At 37.5% G+C, this 27,948-nt stretch overlaps 1 protein-coding gene across 4 annotated transcripts; it reads right to left on the minus strand.

The window, feature by feature from the left end:
* Positions 1-222: 222 nt before the first annotated feature.
* Positions 223-27,934, minus strand: LOC107548667 (nuclear receptor ROR-beta-like). Of its 4 annotated transcripts, XM_016229445.1 has the most exons (12): positions 27,923-27,934; positions 11,951-12,261; positions 6,720-6,805; positions 6,405-6,440; positions 5,664-5,805; positions 4,943-5,398; positions 3,982-4,103; positions 3,625-3,757; positions 2,947-3,054; positions 2,495-2,605; positions 2,274-2,386; positions 223-1,630 (listed from the first exon to the last, which is right to left on the minus strand). In XM_016229445.1, exons 2-12 carry the CDS (start codon positions 11,955-11,957, stop codon positions 1,469-1,471), a joined length of 1,476 nt encoding a protein of 491 aa, XP_016084931.1. In that variant the 5' UTR covers positions 11,958-12,261; positions 27,923-27,934; the 3' UTR covers positions 223-1,468. The 4 variants fall into 4 exon arrangements, with proteins under 4 accessions (XP_016084931.1, XP_016084940.1, XP_016084949.1 ...); XM_016229454.1 differs by lacking the exon at positions 6,405-6,440; XM_016229463.1 differs by lacking the exons at positions 11,951-12,261; positions 27,923-27,934 and adding an exon at positions 6,938-6,966.
* Between the last annotated feature and the right edge of the window lie 14 nt (positions 27,935-27,948).

Raw genomic sequence — 27,948 nt, forward strand, 5'->3', positions numbered from 1 at the left:
TGGAACATAAACTAACCAGTATTCCCTAACTCAGGGGGGTAGCTGATGGTTCAGTCAACCAATAGTTGTGCTTTAAGTGAACACAAAGGGTAAATGGATGATAGGGGAAAAAAATAATCACACAGCAACACAACACTGATCCCCACATCGGACACAATGCAAAGCATGAAGTATGGCCTGTGAATCCACTTATCCTCACAGCTGTAGAAACTGAATAGTCCAAGTTACAACATTTCTGTGGTGTCCTCATGACTGACGATGAGCTCAGGTTGTCCGTTGTCTCTAAAAATACAAGTTTCCTTCCATCCACTTCCTTCCGTGTTCTTTGCGTTCTTCTGAGGCCTTGCTCCCAGCAGCTGTTTGAGTGGTTTGCTGCGCTTCAGAAAGTCTCATAGTGGCATTGTCTTTTCACCATCTAATGTGGGGCGACAGCAAAGACCTGCTCTTGCAAAGTTCTTTTTTTGTGGAATATTTAAGTGCTGTCCATCTGCATCTAAATCTAAAGCTTTCAAAATCTGCATGTCATGCCAATTCCAACTCCAGCCCAGAATTAAACTCCTATGGTTGGGAAGTCTTTGAAAGGGCTTGAGAACATTCACTCTAAGGTGCAACTTTTTATTTCTGCCTACATACGCTATCTACAGGCTCGGTTTATAAATATATTCCCAAATACATCTATCGTTCTACATACATGTGGTTTTCAATCAAATGAGGATATCAAAATATCATCTAATATCTTTATCCAAGTGGCATTTGCATGGGAAAGGGTAATAAGGATGAGGTTTATGTTAGTTTAGTTGCATCTTTTAAATTTATAAGCAAAAATAAAGAGCTCAAATGACAACATACCATGTGCAGTGTGCTGTGCGTTAGTTGAGTCTGTTAAAGTGAAGCTGCTCATGTGGCGTTTACAACCTCAAGTGTGCATGCATTGGTCCCTTTAAACAGTTTCGAATGGATTCAAAACTGTTCGTCTACAGAAACCAAGCCTTAAAAACTTTTTACATATGGGGTAGAAATACATAATACATTCTTAATCCTGAGGCTTTGCCGCATGTCAGTTGGATTACATTCATAGTTCTCTTCCTAAGTGTACTCTGAAAATGGGAAGTATCCAGTATTCCAAGCACTTCGAGTACTCTTTTTAATTAAATATACATAATTTACTCTGTTCGAGTCACTATATGTAGGTAGCATGAGTAATAGTAACCAGCACCTTAAATGACTGCTGATATTTAACAGCATCTTATAAGAAATGTGGGTCCAGTTCAAATAGAGTGAATCACTCCATCAGGAGGGAGGTTATAGATGGAGTCCTAAAGTGTAACGTGCAAGATTGTCAGTGTGTTGCTGGTTTTTCTCAAACACATATCCATCTACCTCCTCCTATTTCCATTCCCTGTCTTTCTTTAACTGTCGCTTCCTCTCTCTGTCTCTCATCAGAGCCAATATGACACTTCAATAAATGTTAGCCTTCAGTGGAGTCTGGGAAGGAGATCTCGCTGCAGAAAACCTCTCTGTAGAGAGCAGGGAAGTTGTAGGCCGTTTCTGGGTGAAGCAGACGGAAAAACTCCAGCTTATCAATATGGAGGTTGTAAATTGACTTCATCATGGCCAACTTGGACACCATCTATTGAGTCAATAAAAAAAGAAAAAGCAGTTATAACATTTTCTTACATAACTAGACTAAAAAATATGTATAATATTATTTAACATGATTGATAAAATTATTAAATATTCCATATTCTAATGTAAATGTCCTTGTAGTGAAAAGTTAATGCTGTCACTTTTGATCAATTTCATGCATCCTTGTTGAATAAAATACTCCTTTCTTTTAACAACTTACTGACCCCAAACATTTGAACAGTAATTTGTAACAATTAAAAAATAATAAATAATGTGTTTCACCACACAAAGAATGCCAATGAATATTATTTATAAATAAAGAATTTGACACATTACATCTATTATTATGATATTGATATTAAAATGAAGCCTTCTCCATTATTCACTGACAAACAGGACATTTGCGTGGGTGAACTCTCACGGCTCAGATGAACTCAGGTTTGGATCAGTTTTTAGAATTCACACAAATCATAATAAAAACTGTTAAAATGTCATATTAAGTATGTGAACAGCATAAAAATCAGAATGGCATAAATATATTTATTAAATTGCATGCGTTTATTTTGACAGCCCTGATTTTCTCACATTTAACAGCTGTGAGAGTGTGAACTTGTTTTTCATTCATTCTTAAGATTTTTTCCCAGTACCTTTGCCAGTTTCTCCTCAGGGGCACCGCTTTTATGAAGACAGTGTTGCAACGCAACATAGACCTTCTCCTGAAGTTTCTGCACCTTCTGAGCATCTGTCAACCAAGGTCGGTCTGTGAAATAAATTAGTGGAAGAGTAAACTCTAATGTTTGGCTATATATCTTCTGGAAAGACTGTAAGAGTTAAAGATAACTTTAAACTAATGTTCTAGTAAAACCACCTGGAGACAGAAGCACAGTGGCGGTAAACAGAGCCATCTCTTCTTCAGACAGCTGTAGCCGACTCAGGATTTTAGCCATCTCAAACACAGCACCCACCAGATCATCACAACCTATAGACAGGAAAAACACAGGAAATGCATTTAAAAAATAATAGAGCAAAATTGACCAAGAGCTGTAAAACAACATTGTAATTTGCCCCATAAAACACGAAACGGTAAACCCAGCCAACTTTAGCAATCTTTCAATTGACCTGGAAATATTTTAATTGACCTATTTTCCATTTAAATTAATGTTTGTTTAGGTCTATATAAAGAGTAACGGTGACTTAATCATGTGATTTTACAGCTCTTGGTGTACCATTGCTCAGGTTAATTGCATACAAGTACCCAACATGCCCTTTGAAATGCCACAGGGTACTAAATTATGTGAAAGGTCTAAGGAAGAGACTCACCGAGAGCTTTAAAGAGTTGCGGGCTTGCGAACTTTCCATCGAACAACAGTGTGTTATTGATGGGGTTGTAGGCCCGACACATTCGGATCAACAGCACGTCCAGGCAGCCTGGATGGGCAGCACCACATAAAAGATGGACATAGGAAAGGCAGGAAAGAGGGAGGCAGGGGGAAGAAATAGGCAAACGAATGCTCCACGATGCACACATACACACAGGAAAACAAAAAACAATTAGGATTTAATTGCACAAATTACGAAATGTTTTCAAATTGAGGATTCATTAAAACAGTCATCATTTTCACAATCAAATAGTGATGTCAACATTCAATCGAATGGCAATGATGGTTGTTTTAAAGAGAGAGAGAAAAAAGACAGAAGTGTTTTTTGTTTTCATTTAAATAACAAATCGGGTAAAAGGCACACCACACAATGCACAAAGGGAGGACACAAGCGGGGGGAAAAAGGGTGAGAGAAAACAACAACAGAGCCATTGTCAGAACACAGTTGAGAAATTAATAATAACTACGGTTTAAACTCGAATATACAACTATCATGCCATAAATAAGTATGCTGTATTAGAAGGGTTAACCAGAAATATAAACTGGGCACTTAAGTGTATTTACTGCAGGTATTCACTAATGTGGATAACAGATAATTGATTACGGAGTTGACACTGACCTGCTTTGAGAAGGATAATCTGGTCATTTTGACACAAGTCCAGGAACCCAGAGATGCGCTTGGCAAACTCCACCACATACTGGATGGCGTTCGTGATGTACACTGCACACTGCTGCCACATCATCTCTGTGGACTTGGATAAAGCAATACATTTTAGACACTTTTCCACCCATATTCTGATTATTTGCAACTATGATGTGCATTTGACGTACTTTTTAATCTATTTTTAATAAGCTTCTTAAAAAATTAGAACAGGAACGATGGTATTCTGTGTGATTCATTAAAATGGAATGTAAGGTTGGGCAATTGCTTGGATCACAACATACATATGGTACATGCTGTTACACCCTGTGGTACCTTGTTTTGGTAGACACGTATCTCCTCAGGTGTGTAGAGCGTCCAAGCAAATCTTTTCAGCTCTTCTGTGCTGTACTGACTTGTCTCGATGTGGGATTTTACCACATTCTGTGTAATCCGTTCTGAAGGAAACATACATTTATACAATATGACCACACACAACATCATAAAGTTTATATAGACTATGGAAGCATGTCAGAGATACATGGCAGATATACGTTTTTTTATTTAGTGGATTCAGTCGATACTGGATATTTAATGATACATGTTCATTTTCAAATTGCTCGCTTAAAGTTAACATTTAAACACACAAAAAAAATTAATAACACTGTTAAATGGAATTTTTAGCATGTAAAACAATTGATTTGTTTTTATTTTTGATTTATTTAGAGAAAATGCATAATTTTTAATACAAACAAATAATTAATAATAGACATATTCAATAATATTCATAAACTACTGTTTAAAAGTTTTGGGGTTAGTCAGTTTTTCTTTTTGGAAAGGAAGTAATACTATTATTCAGCAAGGACACATTAAATTGATCAAAAGTAACAGCAAAGACATTTATAATGTTACAAAATAAACAAATGCTATTCTTTATGGTTTTCACAAAAATATTAAGCAAAATTGTTTTCAACAATATTAAATGTTTCTTGATCACCAAGTCAGTAAATTGGAATGATTTCTAAGGATCATGTGAATCTGAAGACTGTTGTAACGGCTGCTGAAACTTCAGCTTTGCAGAATAAAACTGTAATAACAGTTCACAGAATTACTGTTTTACTATATTTTTGATCAAATAAATGCAGCCTTGGTGAGATTAAAAGACTTCTTTCAGAAATATAAAAAAATCTTACCAACCCCAATCTTATGGACGGTAGTGCATACTGGTACATATTATATTATATATACAGTAATATAATCTAATATGCATACATTCCCATTATCACAGTATACTAACCGATTTCCATCAAGGAACAGCCTTCAGGTGGGTTAAGTAATGAGCGAGTGTAAAGTCCCATCTCATGCAGGGTCTGGTACTCGTGTTTGATGTGTGTCGTGTCACTAAACTCCTGTCTGTTTGGCTCAGGAGAACTCTGGGAGGACGAACTGCTCCCACCGCTTCCTCCCAGCAGCTCTAGGCTGCAGTAGTCAGCAGCTTCCTCCGGTGTGAGCGGCAGATCAAAGAAGAGACCGTCTGGCAGCGTGGTTATGTCATCCAGGTCACTTAGTGTGGTGCTGGAGCCCCGGCTGTAGGCCCGGCTGTGGCTGCTGCCGTTCTCCCCCACCTCGTCACCAGCATGGCCGGGTACACCATTGCCTAAACCCCCTGCCCGCTCCTGGGACTGCTGGTGCTTCTGAACCTCGGCATAGAGGCTGTCACGCTGCTTTTTTGACATGCGTCCAAATTTCACCGCTGCAGAGAAAAGGAAGGTGTGGAAAGAAAGACGAACGTTACATTTGATTGTTGATAAGAACTGAAAAGCAAACTAAAAAACATGGAACGGGCCAACATCATCCCACACAGGGGAGATCTAAACTGAAACTACTTTCATGCCTGGCTGTGTTTCTTCGGCCAGTGGCTATATGAAGTCCTAACATTCACACTGAGACCACAGCTGTGTTTAATAGGACACAAGGAGACTCCACTTCCAGTAGGAAATGCGCAAGATTAGACTCACCATCACGGCTCATGCCCAGTGCCAGACACTTCTGCAGGCGGCAGTGCTGGCAGCGGTTGCGATTGGTTCGGTCAATAAGGCAGTTCCTCTGCCTGGAGCAGGAGTATATCGCATTGTTCTGCTGACTTCGGCGGAAGAAGCCCTTGATGAATGAAAATTTAAAAAAAAAAAGCTGAGGTCATGAAGTGGCCCCATTTCCATTTCCTCTGTGTTCGTAAATCAAGGTTAAATCCTGAATTAACTCTAAAACCTCACTGTGAGGACTAGCTGTATGGGTTCAGACACCAGTGCAATCATATGATCATTTATTAATACCATGTGCAATCCATGATGGTTTGAAAAAATGGTAATGTGGAGTAATGTGGTTTAATACAAATAGCATGTCATTTGGCAAAGACTTTCGGGCACAGAGTCTGAAACGTTAGATCAGATCTGGCACACATTGTCTTGTGGTCAAATACAAGCTGACTGAGATTTCTCACTTGTCAGAGAGCCAATCAGATAAAGGGGTTGAATTGTTTACCGTTTCAGGGAACAGCCTGAAAACGTCATCAGGGCGTAACTACAAGGTACTCTAACTTTCTTGCAAGTCTTGTATACTTTAATGCTGTTTATTCTAGTTTTTTATCTGAAGAAAAGGGAACATTTTGGGGAAAACAATTTGACACAAACCTTTAAACCAAGTCTAAGAAATGTAGGTCTTTTAAAGAGAAAAATAAAATTCTATAATAATTTACTCACCCTCATGTTGTTACAAAGCTGTATGATGTTCTTTTTCTGCAGAAAACAATGTTTTTAAAAAGTCTCAGTGTTTTTGTCCATACATTAAATAGGGGTTCCAAGTTTTGGACCCGTTTGACTTTCACTGTATGGACAAACAGTGAAACATTCGTCAAAATATCTTCATTTGCACTACACAGAAAAACAGAACAACATTCAAGTTTGGAATGACATGAGAGTGAGTAAATGATTATAAAATTGTCATTTTGGGGTGATCTATCCCTTTTAACCTTGAGCAGAATTGAAGATGAATTGATTGAAAGGATGCTCACTTACCTTGCAGCCTTCACAAGTGATCACCCCATAGTGGATGCCCGATGACTTGTCCCCGCAAATCTTGCATGGGATTACTTCGATTTGTGCTAAGAGAGGAAGAAGTGGAACATGAAACATTAGCTAAAGTTTGACACACTTATCCAGCACCTCCCATACACAGCCTATAGAAAAGTCCTGACTCAAAGCACACAAAGCATTGAAAGCCATCCGCTACTTACAGTTCTAAAGTGAGCTACATCTAAAGTGCTCTTTGTTTGACCCACTGATCTTTGAGCAATCATAAAAGTCTACAGGCTGGCACAGAGCCCGAAGGTCTGGTCTATCTCTCACAGAGACGTGGAAACTTTGCTAGTGTCATATTCCTTCAACAGCAACAATACACAGCTAATGCATAACGAGAGGGGTTTAGCGCTACAGCTCATATTCAAAGATTCAAGGTTTTGACCCACTCAGGATGACATAATAACACAAGTCCTTGGACCACAGGATCAAAAACAGCTTTATAAACAAAGCTCGCTCTCTGCTTGGTACAGTTGAGCTGGAATTAAGCGGATTGTGATGCTCTGTATGGAAATTATAAACAGCTGCAGGTTCATGAATAGAACCTTTGAGTGCAAAGATTTCCTCAGAACCAAACAACAGTATACACACTTACATTTGCACAAGTAAGTCCTCTATATCCAATTTAAACAAGCTGTTCTTTCAAGCAGAAGCGCTATCCTTGAATAGCAGGTCAATATAATTTTTCTTGAGGGGCCTATGGTTAGGAAGTTTCACCTATTGCAGATGAGCCAAATGGCACAGGATGGATCCCAATAAAGGTTATTTCCAGGGAACATGGTCCTCTCAGGTGATGTGGATGTAGGAAATGTAATTCGTGTTTTGTGCAATGACGCAATATCTTATGTAACAGCTCATGTGTAAATAACGGATTATTAATGTGTAGTGACAGGAAACCGGCCCTCCAGAGATAATGACATGAGGACGTGTGCGTCACATTTGAGCAATGGAGTCTGAGAGCGGGAAAAAAAAAAAAAAAAAGAGGGAACAAGAGACAAGTTTGCTTGATGTTTCAAGAAGCTAGGTTGATAAACACAATCTGCTAAAGCACTTTTCAAAGCATTGAGAAAGAAAATAAAATGTATTCCATAATGTAATAAGTCAGTGAAATTACTAAATGGAACATATTCTGTCTTTTTTCACTGTCATTCCTTCTACCCCATTCTGATCCCCCGGCACCCACCCTCCCCGTGTTATATAACTGCTGTCTGGCTACATTCCACGAACACACTCATTCAGAGGAGATCACCCTAGCAACGCTGTGACGAGCATTGCTCCATCCCGCCCCTCCCACCTTCCCATTGGCTCGTGACAGTGTGGCTTTGATTCTGACTCGTCCGCTCACATGCCACTCACCTGCGTAGCACGGTCAGGCTATGTGGCTGTCTGAGCTGTTCTACTGACACACTTTCCTACTGAGCCGAGGGAGGCGCTTGTGAGGTAGCCTCGCAAGCGCTGTAATCTGATAAAAAAAAATTTCCTTCTTGGCATGTTTAAGGTGGAACTGCAAAAATCAAAGACCATTATATTATCAGGAAAACTTATCATTTCAGTTTCAAACAAATCCAAGGCCTCTATAAGTGACTCTGGATACATTTTTTAATCAGAGACACATGATCAAGAGGTGCATTTTATGTAATGTCATGGGAGTGATATATGACTTTTGCACATTTGAAATGTCTACAGTACACTCATTAAGGGCTCTGTAACTTACACTTGCCCTCAACATGTGGCAGCCTGTCAAGAATTTGAGCACAGTCCCAGCTGTCTCATAGCGCACACATAAAACTATTTTTAAGTTTTGACTGCTGTGCATGGTGGTTGGAGGCTGAATTTTATAAAAGCTTTGGTTTTACCATGCTATGTGTCAGTAAAACAAAACCTTTCATATTGCGAATATCACAGCAAAATGTCAGGTAAAAGCAAACTGCACTGACTACATGGCAGTATGACTCACCAAACAGTAATGGCAAGACACATTACAGGTTTTAAGCATAGTATCAATGAATTATGGTAAATTCATCAATGAAAAATAGGAATAAATATATCACTGACTAAAACTTTGAGGTCAAAAGGGCTGACAGAATTACCAAGATGTCTTACAATCAGGAACTTTTGATATTTAGGCTGATGTATAAAACACAAAAATCTCCCTTTATCACGCAAAAAAAAAAAAGTTTAATTAGTTAATACATCTTTTACATCTATTAATTAGTTAATACAAGCCATTATTCGTAACATATCAAGCCAATCTCCTACAAACACTCAGTCAAATCAAAAGTATAGCAAACAGCTCTTGTTTGATTAACCGATTTGAGCACTGCTGTTGAAGCCGGAGGCAAATGCAGTCAGACTGCCGAAAACTAATTAAGAGGAGATTTATTAGAGTGCTATGTTTATCGGGCAAGCTGGGGTTAGTAATCAAGCTCTTCTTATCTCCTCTCTCTAGGCCACTCTATGTCAGTTAGTCAGTCCATCAAACCCCAGTCAGTTTTACAGAGTGATGCTGGGAAAAACCCAACACAAATTCAGAGACTTTGCCCTTTTATCTCACATAATCAAACAACTTTGTTCAGTAACGTCCAAAGGTCACATTTACCTTGCATTTGCATAGCACAGTGTATAACTAACCTAACTTGTATGAGATTTGGGTGTGCACTGTGTAGTTCATATTAGAGCCAATTTTTGAGTCTGCTGTGTCCTCACCAGCAAGTTTGCTTTGAATTACACAAACAGGGTTCAATTTGCATCCGATTACTTTTACTTGAGATTTCAACTGTAATGATTTTTCCTCTCCCACATCACTTAAAAGTGACCTACCTAAGTAAACTGAGATGGTGGAATGACACCGCAAGACTCTCTTTAAATATGTACAGAAGGATTGAGTAATTCTTCGGTATAAGTAACAACACCAAGCTGGAAAACCTTGAGCTGATAGGGAGTGTAAGGTGACTATTGATGGGCATTAATTATCTCGATGCCTGCTGGGATTAGGAAACAATAAAAAGTTTCTACAAATACATGCATACAGTAATTTTTGTATATGTTGAATCTAGAATTTAAAAAAATATCCTGGTTGAAAGAAGATTGATTTTTAGATACATTTGTATAAAAATACTAAAAATATGAAAATTGTTTGGTTATTATTATTATCAATGATTCATGAAGGAAAAATGTAAAAAAAAAAAAGAAGTGAGAGTTAAGCTTCACATGACAAAAAGGCTGGGTTTAAGATGCATCAACTAAAAAATCCATAAGAATACACCTTAGGTGTGTAACAATTATAATGTATTTATTCTTAAGAAATACTCTGAAAAAAAACCTGAAGATCTTGAATTGTTGTTGAAAAATAAGATTTTAACCTCTCACAGTTCAAATGTTCTGGTCACATTCTCCCACTGCCTGGGCTTAAGTTGTGGTTTAAATGAATGGAAACTTCATTGGCAGGTGTCAAAGTGTCACTGCATTAAGCTGCTCAGCATTCATTTATAGACGGCTCATTGCTTAAGTCTTTAAAGCCATAGTGGCTTGCAGTCTACAGCTCTCGGCAAGTCAGCATGCAGAAGAGTGCCTTTCTTCGGGATCATGGACAAACTCAAAAGAAATATACTGAATATCCAATGCTCATTTAATTACATTTTCAGTGGCTCTGCTTCTGCATCCATGGCTCTGCTACTGCTTCTACTGGTAGTGTAGACTCTGTTTAGCACATGCGATGCATTTCAGTGATGAAACTCTTACAAAAGTCTGCAACATTCAGTGGAAAAAGCATAAACATAGCAACTAAATGAAAAAATATAAGATTGTGATTATATAAACAGTTAATATAAAACTGAAATCAAAGGCCACTAAACTCGACTGAGCACATGTTACGCCTTTGCACCAAAGGAGGCGCTGTTTCCATTATACAGAATTTCAGGTTTAACGTTGCTTTGCCAACACGCTGTTGCTGAGATGCAGCACTGGGTAAAGGTTCAAATAAGATGCCAACAAGGAAAACAATAAACCGATCTTAAAACTGACCAATTATCTTCCTGATCTCACAGTGTTGTAATAAACTGTGTAATCCTCAATGACAGAAATAGACTCTGTCACACCGGCGGCCATGCTGAGACTGAAGAACAACAACACGCAGAGCGCTGCAGATACACCCCCACTCCTTGTGCCACAACAGCTCACACAGCCTACTGACATGCTGAGAGTCTCTCCTCAACTTATTGATAAGCTTTATCACGATAAAGACACAAACCTTCAGCAGAGCTCAAGTTCAACATGGCGACTAAGGGCTTATACATACGTGACCAAAGGCATATCATAATACAGTATTTGAACTTTCCATGAAGTAAACAAATGACAGCACCTAGTGATTATTACATTTTAAGCATTTTTAAACATGTTGTTTGATTCTTACATAATGGGCTTGGCTTAGTGGCAGTTAACAGTAACTACAGTTAGAGGAGTGTTGCCAAATATCGCAAGATTGTTTATTTTTTCAAAATAAGCAAACAATGTAGAAAAGAGTTGATTAACTTCTTTATTCTAGCAAAATATATAAAAAGTCTAAATTGTAACTTGCTGCAAGGTACGTCATTTCAATAATTATATCCCCTTAAAAATAATTAAAATGTTTCACATATACAACTATCTTAATAAATAAATCCCTCACGCGCACACCTTTTGGCTAAAATGCGTATTTACATATTTACACGCGCGACTATGTTCTGACAAAAACGCCACAACATAGATCAATCATATTAATAAGAGACTTAAACAATCCCCACTTGCTTATTAAAAGCGGACATGGCAACTCGTAAGACGTTTCCTACATGACGCTCATCGCTTCCCTTTCACGTTTACAAGCGAACAAACAAAACAGAACTATGCAAAGTTGAGCATTTCCGTGTACTGGTTATTTTCTGTATATGTCTTAGTGACGAAAAGCTATCAAATAGTAAAAAACACATATGTTACAAACACCCAAACAGTTATTTTTATTTATATTTATATTTATATTTTTTTTTGTTGCGCGCTTTACTTCGGTTTAGACTTTGCGCAGTTCGTGCAACATCAAAGCAAACCCATTCACGACTACCGCTGTCAAAGTGACAGTTTCGTTTCCATTATTAGACAATATTTTGTTTATATAAATGCATTTTTTTCATTGAACTTACCTCTCATTTTGATGCTAGATTATCTGCGACCGATAATATAACTCCAGTACATCTGAACTGCGCCGAAAGTTAAACTCAGGTAAATTTTTGAAAACTCCAAAACAGAGCTATTGTAAGAAAATAACTACTGAAACTCGTAAGTTATTGCACAGCCTACTCGCTCTTCTCATCCGGTTGTTCAGAGTAAATTCCGCTCCATCATAGGCTTTTTTCCCCTGCGTAAATGCTATGCAATAAAATGATGCCCTCTTCTCTTTCCCTCTCTCTGCGTCTGTGCTTCTCTGTAGTCTAACCTACCTTCAGCGCGTGGACTCTCACATGATCCAAGCTCCACTGGCCCGCCTCGTGCCCCCAGGCAGCGGCGCGCGCGCGCGCACTCGCACTCGGCCACGCGCTTCCATTTGCCAGAGCTCGAGCGCGCGCGGCGTGGGAAAGTGTGGCAGTGTGTCACCACAACAGAACAGATTCGTGGGAATCTTTTGCGGTTCCTGCGGCTGCGATTGTTTGCGATTACAACACAGCGCCCGTTGAAAAAAAAAAGTGGACTCTCACATGATCCAAGCTCTACTGGCCCGCCTCGTGCCCCCAGGCAGCGGCGCGCGCGCGCACTCGCACTCGGCCACGCGCTTCCATTTGCCAGAGCTCGAGCGCGCGCGGCGTGGGAAAGTGTGGCAGTGTGTCACCACAACAGAACAGATTCGTGGGAATCTTTTGCGGTTCCTGCGGCTGCGATTGTTTGCGATTACAACACAGCGCCCGTTGAAAAAAAAAATCACAGTATTCTTATCCTTCCTCATAAAACCAAATGTGCTTGACTGCTACAGGCTCTTTCAACACAGTTTTACCTAGTGATAAATAGTCAAGTAATTCAAAATAAGGTGAAAAGGTCAGAGAAAGTGTAGATCGGTAGATAAATGACCAGACCAGCAGAAGGTTACATAAGTGCCTGTGTAGTTCTTTCTTCCATACAGTCAGTAAAAACAGTTGAAGACCATTTTTAAAAGGCATCTTAACAGTACTATTGTGTGTTTTAGGTGGTTTTGATTAAATGAGACATTGCATAAAGCTTTACAATATTTGAGCAAATCTGCACATATCAGTTATGTGTGGATTATACCAGGTTAGCCAAATGGAAATCAAATCTATTAATCAATTATCTTTATTCTTTTAGCATCCGATCTTATTCAGAAAAACATGCAAATGAGAAAAAAGCAATGCACAGCAATTAATCGAAGACAGAACTCAATATAAGTATCTTTGCCATATAGCAAACTTTTAATAAAATCTCAAATAGCCTAGAAGAAGAAATGATGTGCAAAAATGTTTAGATAAGTGATGATAATAATTAAATCTGGTCTTGTTCTATTCAAAAAGCATTTGATCATAATCACTGCAAAAATGCAGTGTTTAATGTTGACAAAGGGGACAACATTGAAATAAGAAACATGGACACTCCTACAAATGAAGGGTCCAAAGGGAGACTGCCATAGAAACACCATTTTTGGGTTCCCCAAAGAACCTTTCTGTGAACAATTCTTAAAAGAATCAATTTATTTCTTAGTGTAAGTAACATTTTAAGAATCCTTTTCCACTATAAAGAACATTTTATGCAATGGAAAGGTTCTATGGATGTTAAAAGGTTCTTCGCGGAACCATAGAAGAACTTTTATTTTTAAGAGTATGGCAAATATAAACACAAGTTTTTAAATACAGATATGCCAAATATCTTCTTTTATATCTTGAATCAGAAACTCATCTGAAGTTGGATAAATGCATAATGTTGACATATGCACATTGAGCTCTTATCCTCTTAGATACACCAGCATAGGTTGTGTGTGAGTTCTGAACAAATATTTTTGAATGGCATAAAAACACTTCTCACATGTCAAAGAACATTATCAAAAAATAAAATCACATTTCTGTGAACATCTTGTGTGTATAGGTGAGGGTGACTGAGAGTTGAAGCAACGTTTGAGAGAAGGCAGGGAGACTGAGTTCATTTCAGGATGCTACTAACAATGACAATAATTATGTGGGATGAAATAACAGGACATGCGAAAGTGTGCGGAAGATAGAAAGGATATGATGTAACCAGGGAGTCTCCATTATGAAATGAGGAGAGAAGAGATTATATGGTAAGTAGGTTAGTAGAACAGCGGAAATGCACAGAAGCTGACAGAAAGCTTTTTTCACTCCCTCCTGCATGGCCACTCCTTCTTCTCAGCCTCTGCTTTCTTTCGTTCTAATCTCTCTTAACTCTCTTTTTCTAGATTTATGCCCCTTTATTTTGAATGACACTGTTGTCCCTATCACCATGAACTATTTTGATTCCCTCAGACTTTATCTCTGACTCGTTTCACCTTTTTTACACTAACGTAACATGGGGGAAATCAGCCTTTGCAACAATGTTTGTGCAGCGTTGTCAAAACAGACCTCCTTGGGGTAAATATATGAACGTTTCCACTCCAGAAGCATTGCTTCTCTTTTCATTATTCTTCTGTTTAGATGTATCTTCCTGTTTCAGAGTCTGTTCCTCACCTTCCTGCAGTCTTGAATTGCATATTTTCATTCAAAAGCAGCCCCTTTTTTGTCTTTTTTCTCTATGTGACACACACACACACACACACACAATCACTGACCTCCTGACCATCTGTCTTATATAACCACAATCTCTTAAATTAGAGCTTGCTCGCTCAGAGAATAGAGCAAAACAGGAGGGAGGCCGCCAGTATGGAGGCACACAGAGAGAGACAGTGAATGAAGCATCGTTCATATTAAATGTCTGCTAGAAAACATGACAAGAACATTATCGTAAAGTGAGATTAGAAGTGCATTATGATCTAATGGTGAATGCATTTCAGGTGGAGTAACAGAGTGGATGAGGTTATGGAGGAATATATTAAACAATCAGTGCTAGTGTGTTTGGCAGTTGATCAAATGTTGGTTTTCAGAGGGGATTATTGTGAATCCAGCTCTCATCAGCGTAATCCCCTCACCACTCCTCTTCGTTATCTGTTTAATCCACTGACTCCTCTCCTCTTTCACAGGCTGGATAATCCCTCTCTTTCTCTGCGCGAGGGTGTAATCCAGTTTTACCCTGCCCATCCTCTCCACCATCTTTCTCTTCTCCTTTCATCTTCTGTTTCTTTCTCCTCTCCTCCCTTCTGCAGCTCCCCTAATCTTCACCCAGGCTAAAAATTACCCCTTTAAAATCCCTATTACTTAAATTACATTATATAAACTACATTATATTGTACTATAGGAAATAATGTTCCTGAATGAATCCTTCGGTCCTAAGAGAATTTCAGAATTGTAGTCAGTGTTTATTCCAAACCGTCATCTCAGGCCGGTTAAAATTTCCTTTGCGTACCGTTGCTCATGGTTTCCATGGTCTGCCTCGTCCGTACGTTTTTTTAGTTTTTTTGTTTAGCAGCTAAACACATAAAGCCATGAGTCGCTGTTGACTCATCTCTAATTATCAAGAATATTACAAAGAGATGATTAGCTCATTGCTCATCCTCCATATACAATGGATCATTTTCATACTTTTCTTGAGTGTCTCAAATGAAACTAATGAGCAACAGCATATAATCATCTTAATCTCAGGCTGTTCCTGCAGGGCATCCTCAGTATCATTAAAAAATGTCAGAAGACGCTACTTGAAAATAAATTAGTGACTTGCATGCCAGTGATGTACGGATTACGGTTCTGGACCAAATAAACATATATTACTCATGCAAGTAAACACAAGCTGCCCAAATGATTTCTTAAGGGACAGACAGTCACAGATGGCATGCTTGCCAGTGGATATATAATACGTCAACAGCTATAACGTCAACATGAAACAATAAAATTAAGTTAAAGATGATGAAGAAAATCCTCTGTATAAAATGGTATTAAAAAAATGGTGCAGTTTATGAATTGTATAAACAAATTATACAATGACTCACAGGGGTCAAATATATAGTTTGGATAACTTTTATTCAGCAAGGATGCACCAACTTTAGCAAAAGTGACAGTAAAATTATTTTTAATGTTATACAATATTTTTGTTTCAAATAAACACTGTTCTGCTTTTTACTTTAAAAAAAAAATGTTTTATTAAGATGCACAACTGTTTTCAACATTAATAATAATAAGAAATGTTACTTGAGCACCAAATCAGCATATTAGAAACATTTATGAAGGATCATGCGACACTGAAGACTGGAGTAATGGCTGCTCAAATTTCAGCTTTACCATCACAGGAATAGATTACATTTTAAAACATTAAAATAGCAAACAATTTGTAATAATGTTTTACAATATCACAATTTTTACTGTATTTTTGATCAAATAAATGCAGCCTTGCAGAGCATATGAGACTTCTTTCAAAACACTTTTTTTTTCAAAATCTTACTGACCCCAAACTTTTGAATTGTATGTATATTGTTTTAGAAAAAATCAATAATCAAAATCATCCTTCTTACTTATTCTTCTGTCTAATGGTACCACATCTCTTCTCCTGTTCTTTTCCTGTTTCTAACAAACACTCAGGTCTATCTCAGATACCAAGTTACTTCCTCCAGCAAGTTAATAGACCTGTTGTCTATAGCTCTCGTGACAGCTGATAACTTTTATCACCTGCTATCTGACATGTAAAAAAAAAATGCCGTTGTTATAGCAGTTCCCGAAAATGCTGCACGAAAAAGGTCTTTGAAATCATCAGTGTTATCAAGAGATTGACACACAGATGCTACTAAACCTGGCTGTTTACCCAGAAAGTCACACCCTCAATATGAAGTTTATCTTTGCTTTTCTATGAACAATGCCAACTGAACAAAGGGCAAATATAATGCTGACAAATACACGTACTCGCATGTCATGAAAATGCAGTCAAATTTCAAATAAACAACCTTTCAGAAGTGATTACATTATTGGTTCATTTTGCATTTGAACCTTTTGTAAAATATCAATTTATTATATCTCCTCGTAATCAAAGTCTATAGTACCCTATACCAAAGTTCATGTTGTTCTACTTTAACAAGACACAAGCGTTGCAACAGCTTGTTATCTGAACAATCATGGGCAGTGGGCAGTGGGCACACGGCACTCGTTAACATGACAACCAATTTTTGTTTATCTATTACGAATCAGCACACTCTTAAAAATAAAGGTGTTTCACGATGCCATAGATGAACCTTTTTGTCTAAATGGATCCATAAAGAACCTTTAACATCTGAAGAACCTTTCTGTTTCTCAAAAGTTTTTTGTGGCGAAAGAAGGTTCTTCAGATTATAAAAAGGTAAGAAAGAGATGGTTCTTGAACCTTTGACTGAATGGTTCTATCTGGAACCAAAAATGGTTCCTCTATGGCATCGCTGTGAAGAACCTTTTGAAGCACCTTTATTTTTAAGAGTGCATGGCACCCACTCAGTGTCCACCATGACTGACCTACTTTTGAAAATCACACTTTTGAAAATCGCCACTCCACCAGCAATACACACACTTACAATGACTCACACCTCTTCCACTCATTTGTTGACTGCAGCTGCAACGCTGGACAGACAGACTACCATTCAAGAGTAATACCGTACTATATATAAGAGAACCCAAACTATATGATAAACTAGGTGACCTCAATAAACCCAAATAAAATTGTGCTCATAATTTTATTTGGGTTTATTGAGGTCAACTAGTTTATCATATAGTTTGGGTTCTCTTTCAGCAAAGATCAAAAACAGCAATATTGCGGAATGAATTACAAATTAAAGTGGAAATCCAGGCAGTTTTTTTAATTTCATATCACTTTGAACATCCTCACTATCCATCCCTTCCAAGTGCCTTCTTTCCTTCTTTTTACTTCTGTAGTCCCCCGTGTCCCAGTTCCACTATCTTTCTTTTTCCCTTGTTGCCTGAAGGAAGTGTGGGAGTGTGGGACTGTCCATCTCTATCTCTTTATGTCTCCCTCCCTCCCTCCTTTCATCCCTTACCACAAAGCAATAAACATGTGCAGTCGTTTATTTTCCTCTATCCTCTGTGGACGCTTTGCTCCGCTCTCTATCCAGAGAAAACAGTTAATTCCATTGCACCCTTTTCAGTGTGGTCATATGTTGGTCATTTTCTATCACAATGATCATTTTTCACCCCACACATCTGTCATTATTTGTTTGAAAACATGAATGCACATCATAATCTTTTTAGGTAAGCTGAATAGATAATGGCCTCGGTCATTATGTTTGCTATTATTTGCACTTGGGCTTTTAAATCACACAATTCCAATCATTTCTATATTATTTACAATGTAATAGATACTTGGGTGAATGGGAACATTACAATGAGGAGGAAAATAATTCCCAGTAAATAATACCCAGAAAGGGGAGAAAGAAACGTAAATAATGAAATATTAATCTTAAAGAAAGGCACTGGCAATGAAAATACAACTCTTCAATTCTTCAAATAAAACATTAGTACATACTCTGAAGAAGAAGAAGAAAAAACAGCATCTGAAAATGTCGTAATCTCAAATTAATCCAACCTTGAAACATCATTCCTTCTTTTGATGCTTTTCTATTTACGTTTGACAGAATGATGGGGAATTAGAGACCTCTGCTGGTGACTTTGGGTACTTCACATTTTGGCTTACATAACAGACGTTTATCCACTCTGCATATAGTCAGGTTAGTGGTTAAACTAAACTGTGTGAACATTATTAGTATTCATCTACCAGTTGCATTAAACGTTGTTGCAAACTTTCAAGCATTTCTACCAGTTAAAATAGGCAGAGTTTTCAGTTGACTGCAGAACATGTATCTTAAGTAAATAAAACCGTTCTTTTTCTTTTTTTTAATTATTACGTTAATTGTAGTGATTGTTGAATTTTATTCTCTGGTTTATTCAGTGGTAGACAGTTACCATAACACAAAGACTATGATAGGTATAAATCACATTCATTATTCATTTCCATCAATATTCCAGGCCACCATTTCAGTTTCCATTGAAGAGGAACAGCAAAACCAGACAGTAAACGAGAGATTTCTCAAAAGTTTTTTGTGGCGAAAGAAGGTTCTTCAGATTATAAAAAGGTAAGAAAGAGATGGTTCTTGAACCTTTGACTGAATGGTTCTATCTGGAACCAAAAATGGTTCCTCTATGGCATCGCTGTGAAGAACCTTTTGAAGCACCTTTATTTTTAAGAGTGCATGGCACCCACTCAGTGTCCACCATGACTGACCTACTTTTGAAAATCACACTTTTGAAAATCGCCACTCCACCAGCAATACACACACTTACAATGACTCACACCTCTTCCACTCATTTGTTGACTGCAGCTGCAACGCTGGACAGACAGACTACCATTCAAGAGTAATACCGTACTATATATAAGAGAACCCAAACTATATGATAAACTAGGTGACCTCAATAAACCCAAATAAAATTGTGCTCATAATTTTATTTGGGTTTATTGAGGTCAACTAGTTTATCATATAGTTTGGGTTCTCTTTCAGCAAAGATCAAAAACAGCAATATTGCGGAATGAATTACAAATTAAAGTGGAAATCCAGGCAGTTTTTTTAATTTCATATCACTTTGAACATCCTCACTATCCATCCCTTCCAAGTGCCTTCTTTTTCATCCTTCACTTCTGTAGTCCCCCGTGTCCCAGTTCCACTATCTTTCTTTTTCCCTTGTTGCCTGAAGGAAGTGTGGGACACACTGTCTGTCCATCTCTATCTCTTTATGTCTCCCTCCCTCCCTCCTTTCATCCCTTACCACAAAGCAATAAACATGTGCAGTCGTTTATTTTCCTCTATCCTCTGTGGACGCTTTGCTCCGCTCTCTATCCAGAGAAAACAGTTAATTCCATTGCACCCTTTTCAGTGTGGTCATATGTTGGTCATTTTCTATCACAATGATCATTTTTCACCCCACACATCTGTCATTATTTGTTTGAAAACATGAATGCACATCATAATCTTTTTAGGTAAGCTGAATAGATAATGGCCTCGGTCATTATGTTTGCTATTATTTGCACTTGGGCTTTTAAATCACACAATTCCAATCATTTCTATATTATTTACAATGTAATAGATACTTGGGTGAATGGGAACATTACAATGAGGAGGAAAATAATTCCCAGTAAATAATACCCAGAAAGGGGAGAAAGAAACGTAAATAATGAAATATTAATCTTAAAGAAAGGCACTGGCAATGAAAATACAACTCTTCAATTCTTCAAATAAAACATTAGTACATACTCTGAAGAAGAAGAAGAAAAAACAGCATCTGAAAATGTCGTAATCTCAAATTAATCCAACCTTGAAACATCATTCCTTCTTTTGATGCTTTTCTATTTACGTTTGACAGAATGATGGGGAATTAGAGACCTCTGCTGGTGACTTTGGGTACTTCACATTTTGGCTTACATAACAGACGTTTATCCACTCTGCATATAGTCAGGTTAGTGGTTAAACTAAACTGTGTGAACATTATTAGTATTCATCTACCAGTTGCATTAAACGTTGTTGCAAACTTTCAAGCATTTCTACCAGTTAAAATAGGCAGAGTTTTCAGTTGACTGCAGAACATGTATCTTAAGTAAATAAAACCGTTCTTTTTCTTTTTTTTAATTATTACGTTAATTGTAGTGATTGTTGAATTTTATTCTCTGGTTTATTCAGTGGTAGACAGTTACCATAACACAAAGACTATGATAGGTATAAATCACATTCATTATTCATTTCCATCAATATTCCAGGCCACCATTTCAGTTTCCATTGAAGAGGAACAGCAAAACCAGACAGTAAACGAGAGATTAAGCAAAGTGTGGTTAACATTACAAACAAATATCTGTCAGTGGTCAACATTGTGGTGAATGGAAAACTTTTTCAGTCTATTGGTTGTTTTTTCCCCCCTTTCTTGTCTGGAAAGTGAAGTTTTGGTAGACCCTACCTTGTGGCTGGAAAGATTAGCCAGGCTAAGCAATTTAAAGACATGACAGAAACATAGAGAGCGAAAGATGGACGTTCAGCAAAATGAGGAAGGAGGGAGAGGTGGCTATGACCTACTTAGTAGAGAAAAAGGAAAACACACCCCGGGGATGGTGTAGAAACACCACACATATGCTTTCCAGCATGCATAGACATACTCATTCACACACAACTATATACACTGAGATGTAAATCCACACAGTCAGACGCAGTCCCACAAACTCAAGTGTCACATCTTGGAAGTGGGTTACAAAATCCTATTTACTTCTGACAGTTATCTACATGAGCAGTTCAAGGCCGTGCGGCTCTGACGGTTTGGCAACAGCTGTAGGATCCATTCTATTTTCTGCTGCAATGGGTGCTTCGAGGCAGTTGTGACATTTTCAAATGTGACCGATCGATTAACACTTTTGCCACATCAAAGCATAATAACCGCAACTTATAGTTCATTTACCTGCATTACACCAGCTAAAACAATTTGAAACACAGCCATGTGTGCTTAAGCAACCACAAATTAAATTGTGGAGCAATATGTAATTTCCTGGGAGCAAATCCCATCTGTGCGTCAGAAATTTCCCTTAGAGGACTAAAAATAATCTGCACAGTGAGATTTAATTAGGTGCAGCATCATCTATGGGCTTTATAAAACAAGGCAATGCTTGTCTCCAGAGAGATTGGTAACATGTTACGCAAATGTGAAATCAATCATGCTGTAAACAAAATAGCCTACACAGCCTAGTTTTCCTCACAGTGTGAGTCTACAACTGTCACGTCTTTTCAAACTCCTTTTTACTGTCTTGCTTTGAATTGAACAAAAAGGGGATGTTAGTCTGGATGACCCTATTCACTGGAAAAGAGAATTGTTAACAATCTGCTAAACTTTTCCTTTTGTGTTACACGAAAGAAATAAAGTCATGGGTTTAGAAGGACATGAGTATGATCGATGATAGTATGATATGCAACTAAACAAGTATTGCTCTTTAGGACTGTTTTAAGGTTACATAGAAAATCCCTGGTAAACAACACACTAATCATATTCTCATGTGTATGATCTTTGACTTGAAAAATGTGTTTGTCTCAAGAAAGAGAAAGCTCTCACATAAATTTTCCATTTACACAGGAGGCGTTTAGGCATGTGTGCGAGCGAAGTCAAACCTGGAGACTTTTAAAATGAGGGCAGCAGAGATAAAGCAAGCTCTGTATGTTTTCTTGGAAAAACCTTGTGATTACAGGCTGTCTTGTGATCAGGACTTGTGATCAAAAATACACTGACTGTTAACAACTTGGTGACAGAAGACAGATTATTCAGAACTGATGGGACAGTCAGACAAATTAACATATTGTGTCCTTTTGTTGCACCCTTTTGCACGGAACAAAGTATGATGACCAGTCTGTATCCAGATCAGCTGGTCACTGCAGTCACCCGGATCCAGTACGTATCCAGCCCAGATGGTGGATCAGGACCTAGAGACGACCTCTACAGCCCTGAATGTCAGCGGAGACCAGGACAACTATGAGCCCCAGAGACAGATCCCCAGTGAAGACCTTGGCCCGTATTCACAAAATATCTTAAGGCTAAAAGTAGCTCATAACTCGCCGATTTAGGAGAAAATCTTAAAAATAATAGGCGTGTCAATCCTAAATTTAGGACTCCTACATTTTTGCTCTAAGCGTTTTAGCACTAAAACTAGCTCCTAAATCTGTGAAACGTTGGGAGTAGTGAAGATGACTCCTAAGTCACTAAGACCAAAGCACAAACTATCCTAAAATGACTGTTGCTGGCAATTTGCCTCGGGATATAAACATTTTAGAAACATTTGATGATAATGACCTTTTAAAAAGGTAGCACCTTTGGTTTTGGAGGTTACCCCAACTCCTAATTTTCCTTTCGATTTTATCTTTGTTTTCATTAACCAGTTGGACAAGAAGTAACAGCTGTTCTTGCATCCAGGTTTTTTTTGTTTTTTTTACGTTTGCATGTATCACTATCAGTCATGATTATTCTACTCTGTTAATTAAAAGAGTGTTTATATGCATATCCGCTAATTGTTTTTGAGAAGCATACATGTAAGAGGCTGACAATAAGCTGAACATATACTTGTTTAATTAGTGACACTTATCCTGCATTTTAAAATCTTTATTTGAATGTGGCAATTAACATTTTTTATTTTTAAACCTTTATTTGAATACGGCAACATACTATTGTGCTCTTCAATATTTCTATGAATAAATCTCTGACAGAGACTATCAGCCAATCACTGTGTGCATAGTTAGTGAGCATGCTGACATCATCCATAGCATCAAGGTCAACCCCGCCCTTACTCTTAGCTTAAGACTTCTCTTTATTCCTTAGTAAAAGTTTGTCTCAGCAGCTTTGTGAATAGGTTTTAAGAGAAAACTCTTAGCTAAAAACTTTTACTGCTATTTAGGAGAACTCTTAGTGGTAAGATAAAATGTTTTGTGAATACGGGCCCTTGTCTCCTAGACGGTCACCGGGACCAGACCACAGGAACCAGATGAGTCCTCTGCACAATGTGACTTTGCTGCAGCCTGGAATTGAACTGCTGGTTTCGTCTGGCCAAGAGGAGAACTGGCCCCCCGACTGAACCTGGTTTCTCACAAGGTTTTTTCTCCATTCTGTCACTGATGGAGTTTTGGTTCCTTGCCGCTGTCGCCTCACCTCTGGCTTGCTTAGTTGGGGACACTTAATATCGTCGACTTGATTGCACAGACACTATTTAAACTGAACTGAGCTGGATGATGACATCACTGAATTCAATGATGAACTGCTTTTAACTTAAAATTGAGTGTTTACTATTATCATTTTGCATTATTGACACACTATTTTCCTATTTAATACTGTAAAGTTGCTTTGACACAATCTGTATTGTTAAAAGCGCTGTATAAATAAAGGTGACTTGACATGACATTTTCAGTGATAAATTGATGAATTTTCATTTTTGGGTAAATTATCTCTTTAGCAATAAAAGAGGATGAGGGTTGGTACATGTGATGGTGCTCAGTTTTTTCTTTTTCTTCTTATTTTTTTTTTACTGTGTGTGCTACATTTGCCTTCTGTGCCCAATGAGTGTCATGATGCCATCTTGTGCTGATGATCTAGTCAATATCAGCAATGAGGGACTCGGGTTTCTGGGTCAGCGAAGATTGGGAGGACGGCAGAACAGACAATGAACCTCTCAACTTCCTTCAGGTTGTACGTGAGCAGATGACACACCTTGTTTTGCATGTAACATAATGCAGTAAACAAGATCACAGATGCAAACAATATAGTGTAACTCTTTTTCACAATCAAATTTATTTCCAAACAAAGGCTTTTGTGTCCATGTTCTTGCTTTTTTATGAGATCATATTAATTTGCTAGAGGGCACTGGGTTCATTTTCATTTCAAGTTTTCTGAAATGATTAATATGGTTTGGAATATTTTCTTCACACTGTGTAATGACTTTTTTATTCAGCTACTAGAGAAATTTTACCCTGCCAATAAGTTCACATTTTTAATTAATTTATCAGACATTTGTTTACAAAGGAAATTGCAGGCGAAGTATATATTTATCCTGTGTTTCCTGGGAATATATCCCATGACCCTGATGTTGGTTGTGCAATGCTCTAATTGATGAGCTACAAAGAGTCTGACAATGCATGTCAGTCATGAATTGCAGACGATACATTGTGGTCATGTATTCACACTTCAGCTGGAACCTGATTCTGGAGCTCTGATGTCTCATGTAATTACTACCAGAACAGCAAATCCTGGAAAACATCTGGCCCAGATCTGGCAGAACCTCATCTCTCCAATAAAAAAAAGGAGGATAGAGTGACCTCAATTGTCACCTTAATAACATCTGAGAGTGAACCTTTAGGCTCTTGTTTCTGCTGTGTCACAGAGGGAGTCTCAATAATTCATTAGCCTTGACATTTCATAATACCATAGATTATACCTTAGATACCCTAAAAATAGAAAAAAGTTTTGTTTTTTGTTTTGTAGGTATTTAGTAGTTGTGTCGAAATCTTTTAAGCTGGTGACATAATGGGGGAGATTTAACTGATTAGTGTTAAATTGAGTGAAATTGAGACAATTACAATTCACCAAAGGTTCACTGATTAAATGAAGACAATCTCTCTTTGTCTTATTAGTGTTTAACAGTGTTTATTTGAGCCTAGGGAGTAATGGATATCATCCTCTATATAAAAATACTGACACAACTAAGGAGCTTGATTTAAATTAAACCATAAATTAAATAAAAATGTAGATAATATTTGTATTGAGCTGTATGATGACACAATTGTCTTCTGTAGAGCTGCATTTTAGCTGAATCAAATTTGTTTGATAATTCATGAACTTTAGACAGTTATTGAACTGAACTGAATAAACACAAACTGACTTGAGCTGGATAAAGAGACTACTTTTTTTTAGAGCTGGTCAGAATGCTTTTCGGTGGCCTCCTGTTGAAGTGCCTCACTAGCTGCTAATCATGTCACTGGCGACTGACACACTGAAAGCTGGTTTAAACAAATGTGAGTGTGCTTGAGAATTTTAAGTATATGTCTTGGACAAAGGGATACCTTGTCAAATAAATGAGCTCCATGTTTTATGTGAAGAGGGTATGTGTAAAACAATCCACTCTTATCTCTGTTATAGACTGAACTTGACCTCTGTATCCATGACAACCCTCTGCCTTCTAACTGTCCAGTACGTTCAATACAGAAAAAAATGGGCATTCTGCAGTCTTACATGTGATTATTTGACAATAATAAAAAGTCTGTGTGTCAGTCAGGAGCCATTGAGTGTGAAAATGTGGGTGTTTAAAGCACTGTGAATGCCTTCTGTATTGAATAAACTACATAAAAATGTCAAAGAGACTATCATGTATATTATTATGAAAATATGACATTTTAAATAAACACTAAAGACTGCATCTGGAAATTGAGGGAATTTCTATACATTTAATGCCACAAATCAAATCATGCGTAGACTTGAGGGAGTCCCACTTCAGGAGCTCTGTGAATTTCTGCATGACAATTATTCAGCTTCGCTTGATTACAGATTATTGCAGTCGGACAGCTCTGAATTACTCTCGAGGGCTGTGTTTCTTGAAAATATGAACATAGTGCTCTCCTCCACTGTCTAACTCAATGATCTATATGAAGTAACGAGTTCTCCTGTTTACAAATCAACATGTGCCTGAACAGAAAGTCAGCAGACTGTTGTTATAGCAACACGGTCTCTCAGGAAATCCAGAACATGTCCATATTTATACATTTTTGACCATTGCTATTAAATATTTATACAAATGTAGCCTATTTATTGAAATATTATTCTATATAATTACATCTTTTTTTAGCCATATAGTTTAATTAAAGTTATGTTGCCATAGTATATTAAACAGTCATTATGACAGATAATATTCTTTTGTTGTAACTCATTTTCTTTAGATCATCCAAAATAAAACTGTTTTAACCACTGAAGTATGGAAAAGGTGGGTTCAAGAGAAAATGTTACATTCACCAGTGATCAACATTTTAACCCAATTTAAAACAATCACCCTATTTACTTAGTACTAATCAAGTTAGGATGGTTTAATTTGAATGGGGCAGATCATCTCTGCCTACCATTTAAGTGGCACAAATGTTGTGATTAACATTTAGATGCATTTGTTCCTTAATTCCCTCTAGTCCTTTGTTCACTTTATGTAATATTAATTAAAAGCAGTTGCTTGGATGGCAGATGACAACCTGACATATTACAAAAGGTTTGATACTGTACATCACTTCTACAGTTGGGTCTGAAAGTCTGAGAAAATTCTTATTTGTCTTCATTTTCTTCAAAAAAAGAAGAAAAGAAAAAATAATTTTCAGTTAGATTTTGAATCCAGGTTGATAATGTTGTCTCACACTGTTGGGCTATTATATATGTGAGAAGGATAACACTGCTACCATGTGGATATCTGTTGTATCAGCAGCACTTTTCAAGAGAATAGGATGCATAGACTAATTGTAAATTCGTAAAACAGTAAATGTAAATAATCTGCTGAGACTATACATGCAATATGAGTACATTCACATTAAAGCATAATATTTAACATGAGGCTTGTAGATCAAATACATGAGCTTGACCCAATTTTGCTATTAATCAGGCTATTTTAGTTGCTTGGATGACCATGATTTGTAGCTAGTAAGCTTGTGTGTGTTTGATACGCGAGTAGTGGTTTAATTCCAAACACATTGCCTGTAAACAGCATCAACAAAAGGATTTATTATACTGACCTTCGTTTTTCACTTGAGGCTCCAGGTGAGCTTGTTACAATTCCACTTCTGTCAAATCCCGATGAGGGAACGTGAATTTGTCTGGCAATAAATTGGTAGAAATAAATATTCAGAGCTTCAGGGTTGGAAAATAATATAAAATTGTGGCTCAGATTCATTGCGAGATCTGTTTGGCATTTTCAAGCTCATGTCTGCAGTCATGCTTGTTATCAGACGACCACAAATTATTCTGTGGTGTAATAACCAAACAGTGCAGGCTGCTATAAAGAACCACTGAGGTGATGAGTACTGATCTCAGAACACTTATTGGCTTTTGAATAGAAATGAATAAAGCACTCTGAACCAGTACTCTTGAGATCTGTCACATTTATGGTTTATATACGGTGTCTAAAACAACAGGACAGCCCAAAGGCAGAAGGACAGGAAGAACTGAAACATATACCACTTAAAAATGAGCAATTGCTAAAATAAAACTGAACTGCAAGCAAACCCAACATTAGTCTCTTTTCTGAGATATTGATATTTGTCTTTTAGAACAGGGTTTCTCACCTTGTCTTATGTCTCTCTTCAACCCCTTCAATAAGATCCAAGTAGCCCTTCATAATATCCCTTAGTAATAAACAACAACAACAAAAATAATGCAATGCACCAGAAAAACTTAAAGAAAACAACAGAGCAGTTAGGTTCTTGGTGGTTTATTAGAACAGGAAATGATAACAGAGCACAGTCTCCATGCTCAATGAC

The sequence above is a fragment of the Sinocyclocheilus grahami genome, unplaced genomic scaffold (assembly GCF_001515645.1).
Source record: "Sinocyclocheilus grahami isolate Dianchi unplaced genomic scaffold, SAMN03320097.WGS_v1.1 scaffold16.1, whole genome shotgun sequence".
NCBI lineage: Eukaryota > Metazoa > Chordata > Actinopteri > Cypriniformes > Cyprinidae > Sinocyclocheilus > Sinocyclocheilus grahami.

What these genes read in the sequence shown, in the direction of transcription:
- LOC107548667 (XM_016229445.1), bottom strand. An exon ending in ACTGGGCATGAGCCGTGATG is followed by an intron (nt 5,399 to 5,663) that starts GTGAGTCTAATC and finishes TTTTCTCTGCAG; the next exon opens with CGGTGAAATTTGGACGCATG. An exon ending in GCAACTCTTTAAAGCTCTCG is followed by an intron (nt 2,606 to 2,946) that starts GTGAGTCTCTTC and finishes TCCTGTCTATAG; the next exon opens with GTTGTGATGATCTGGTGGGT.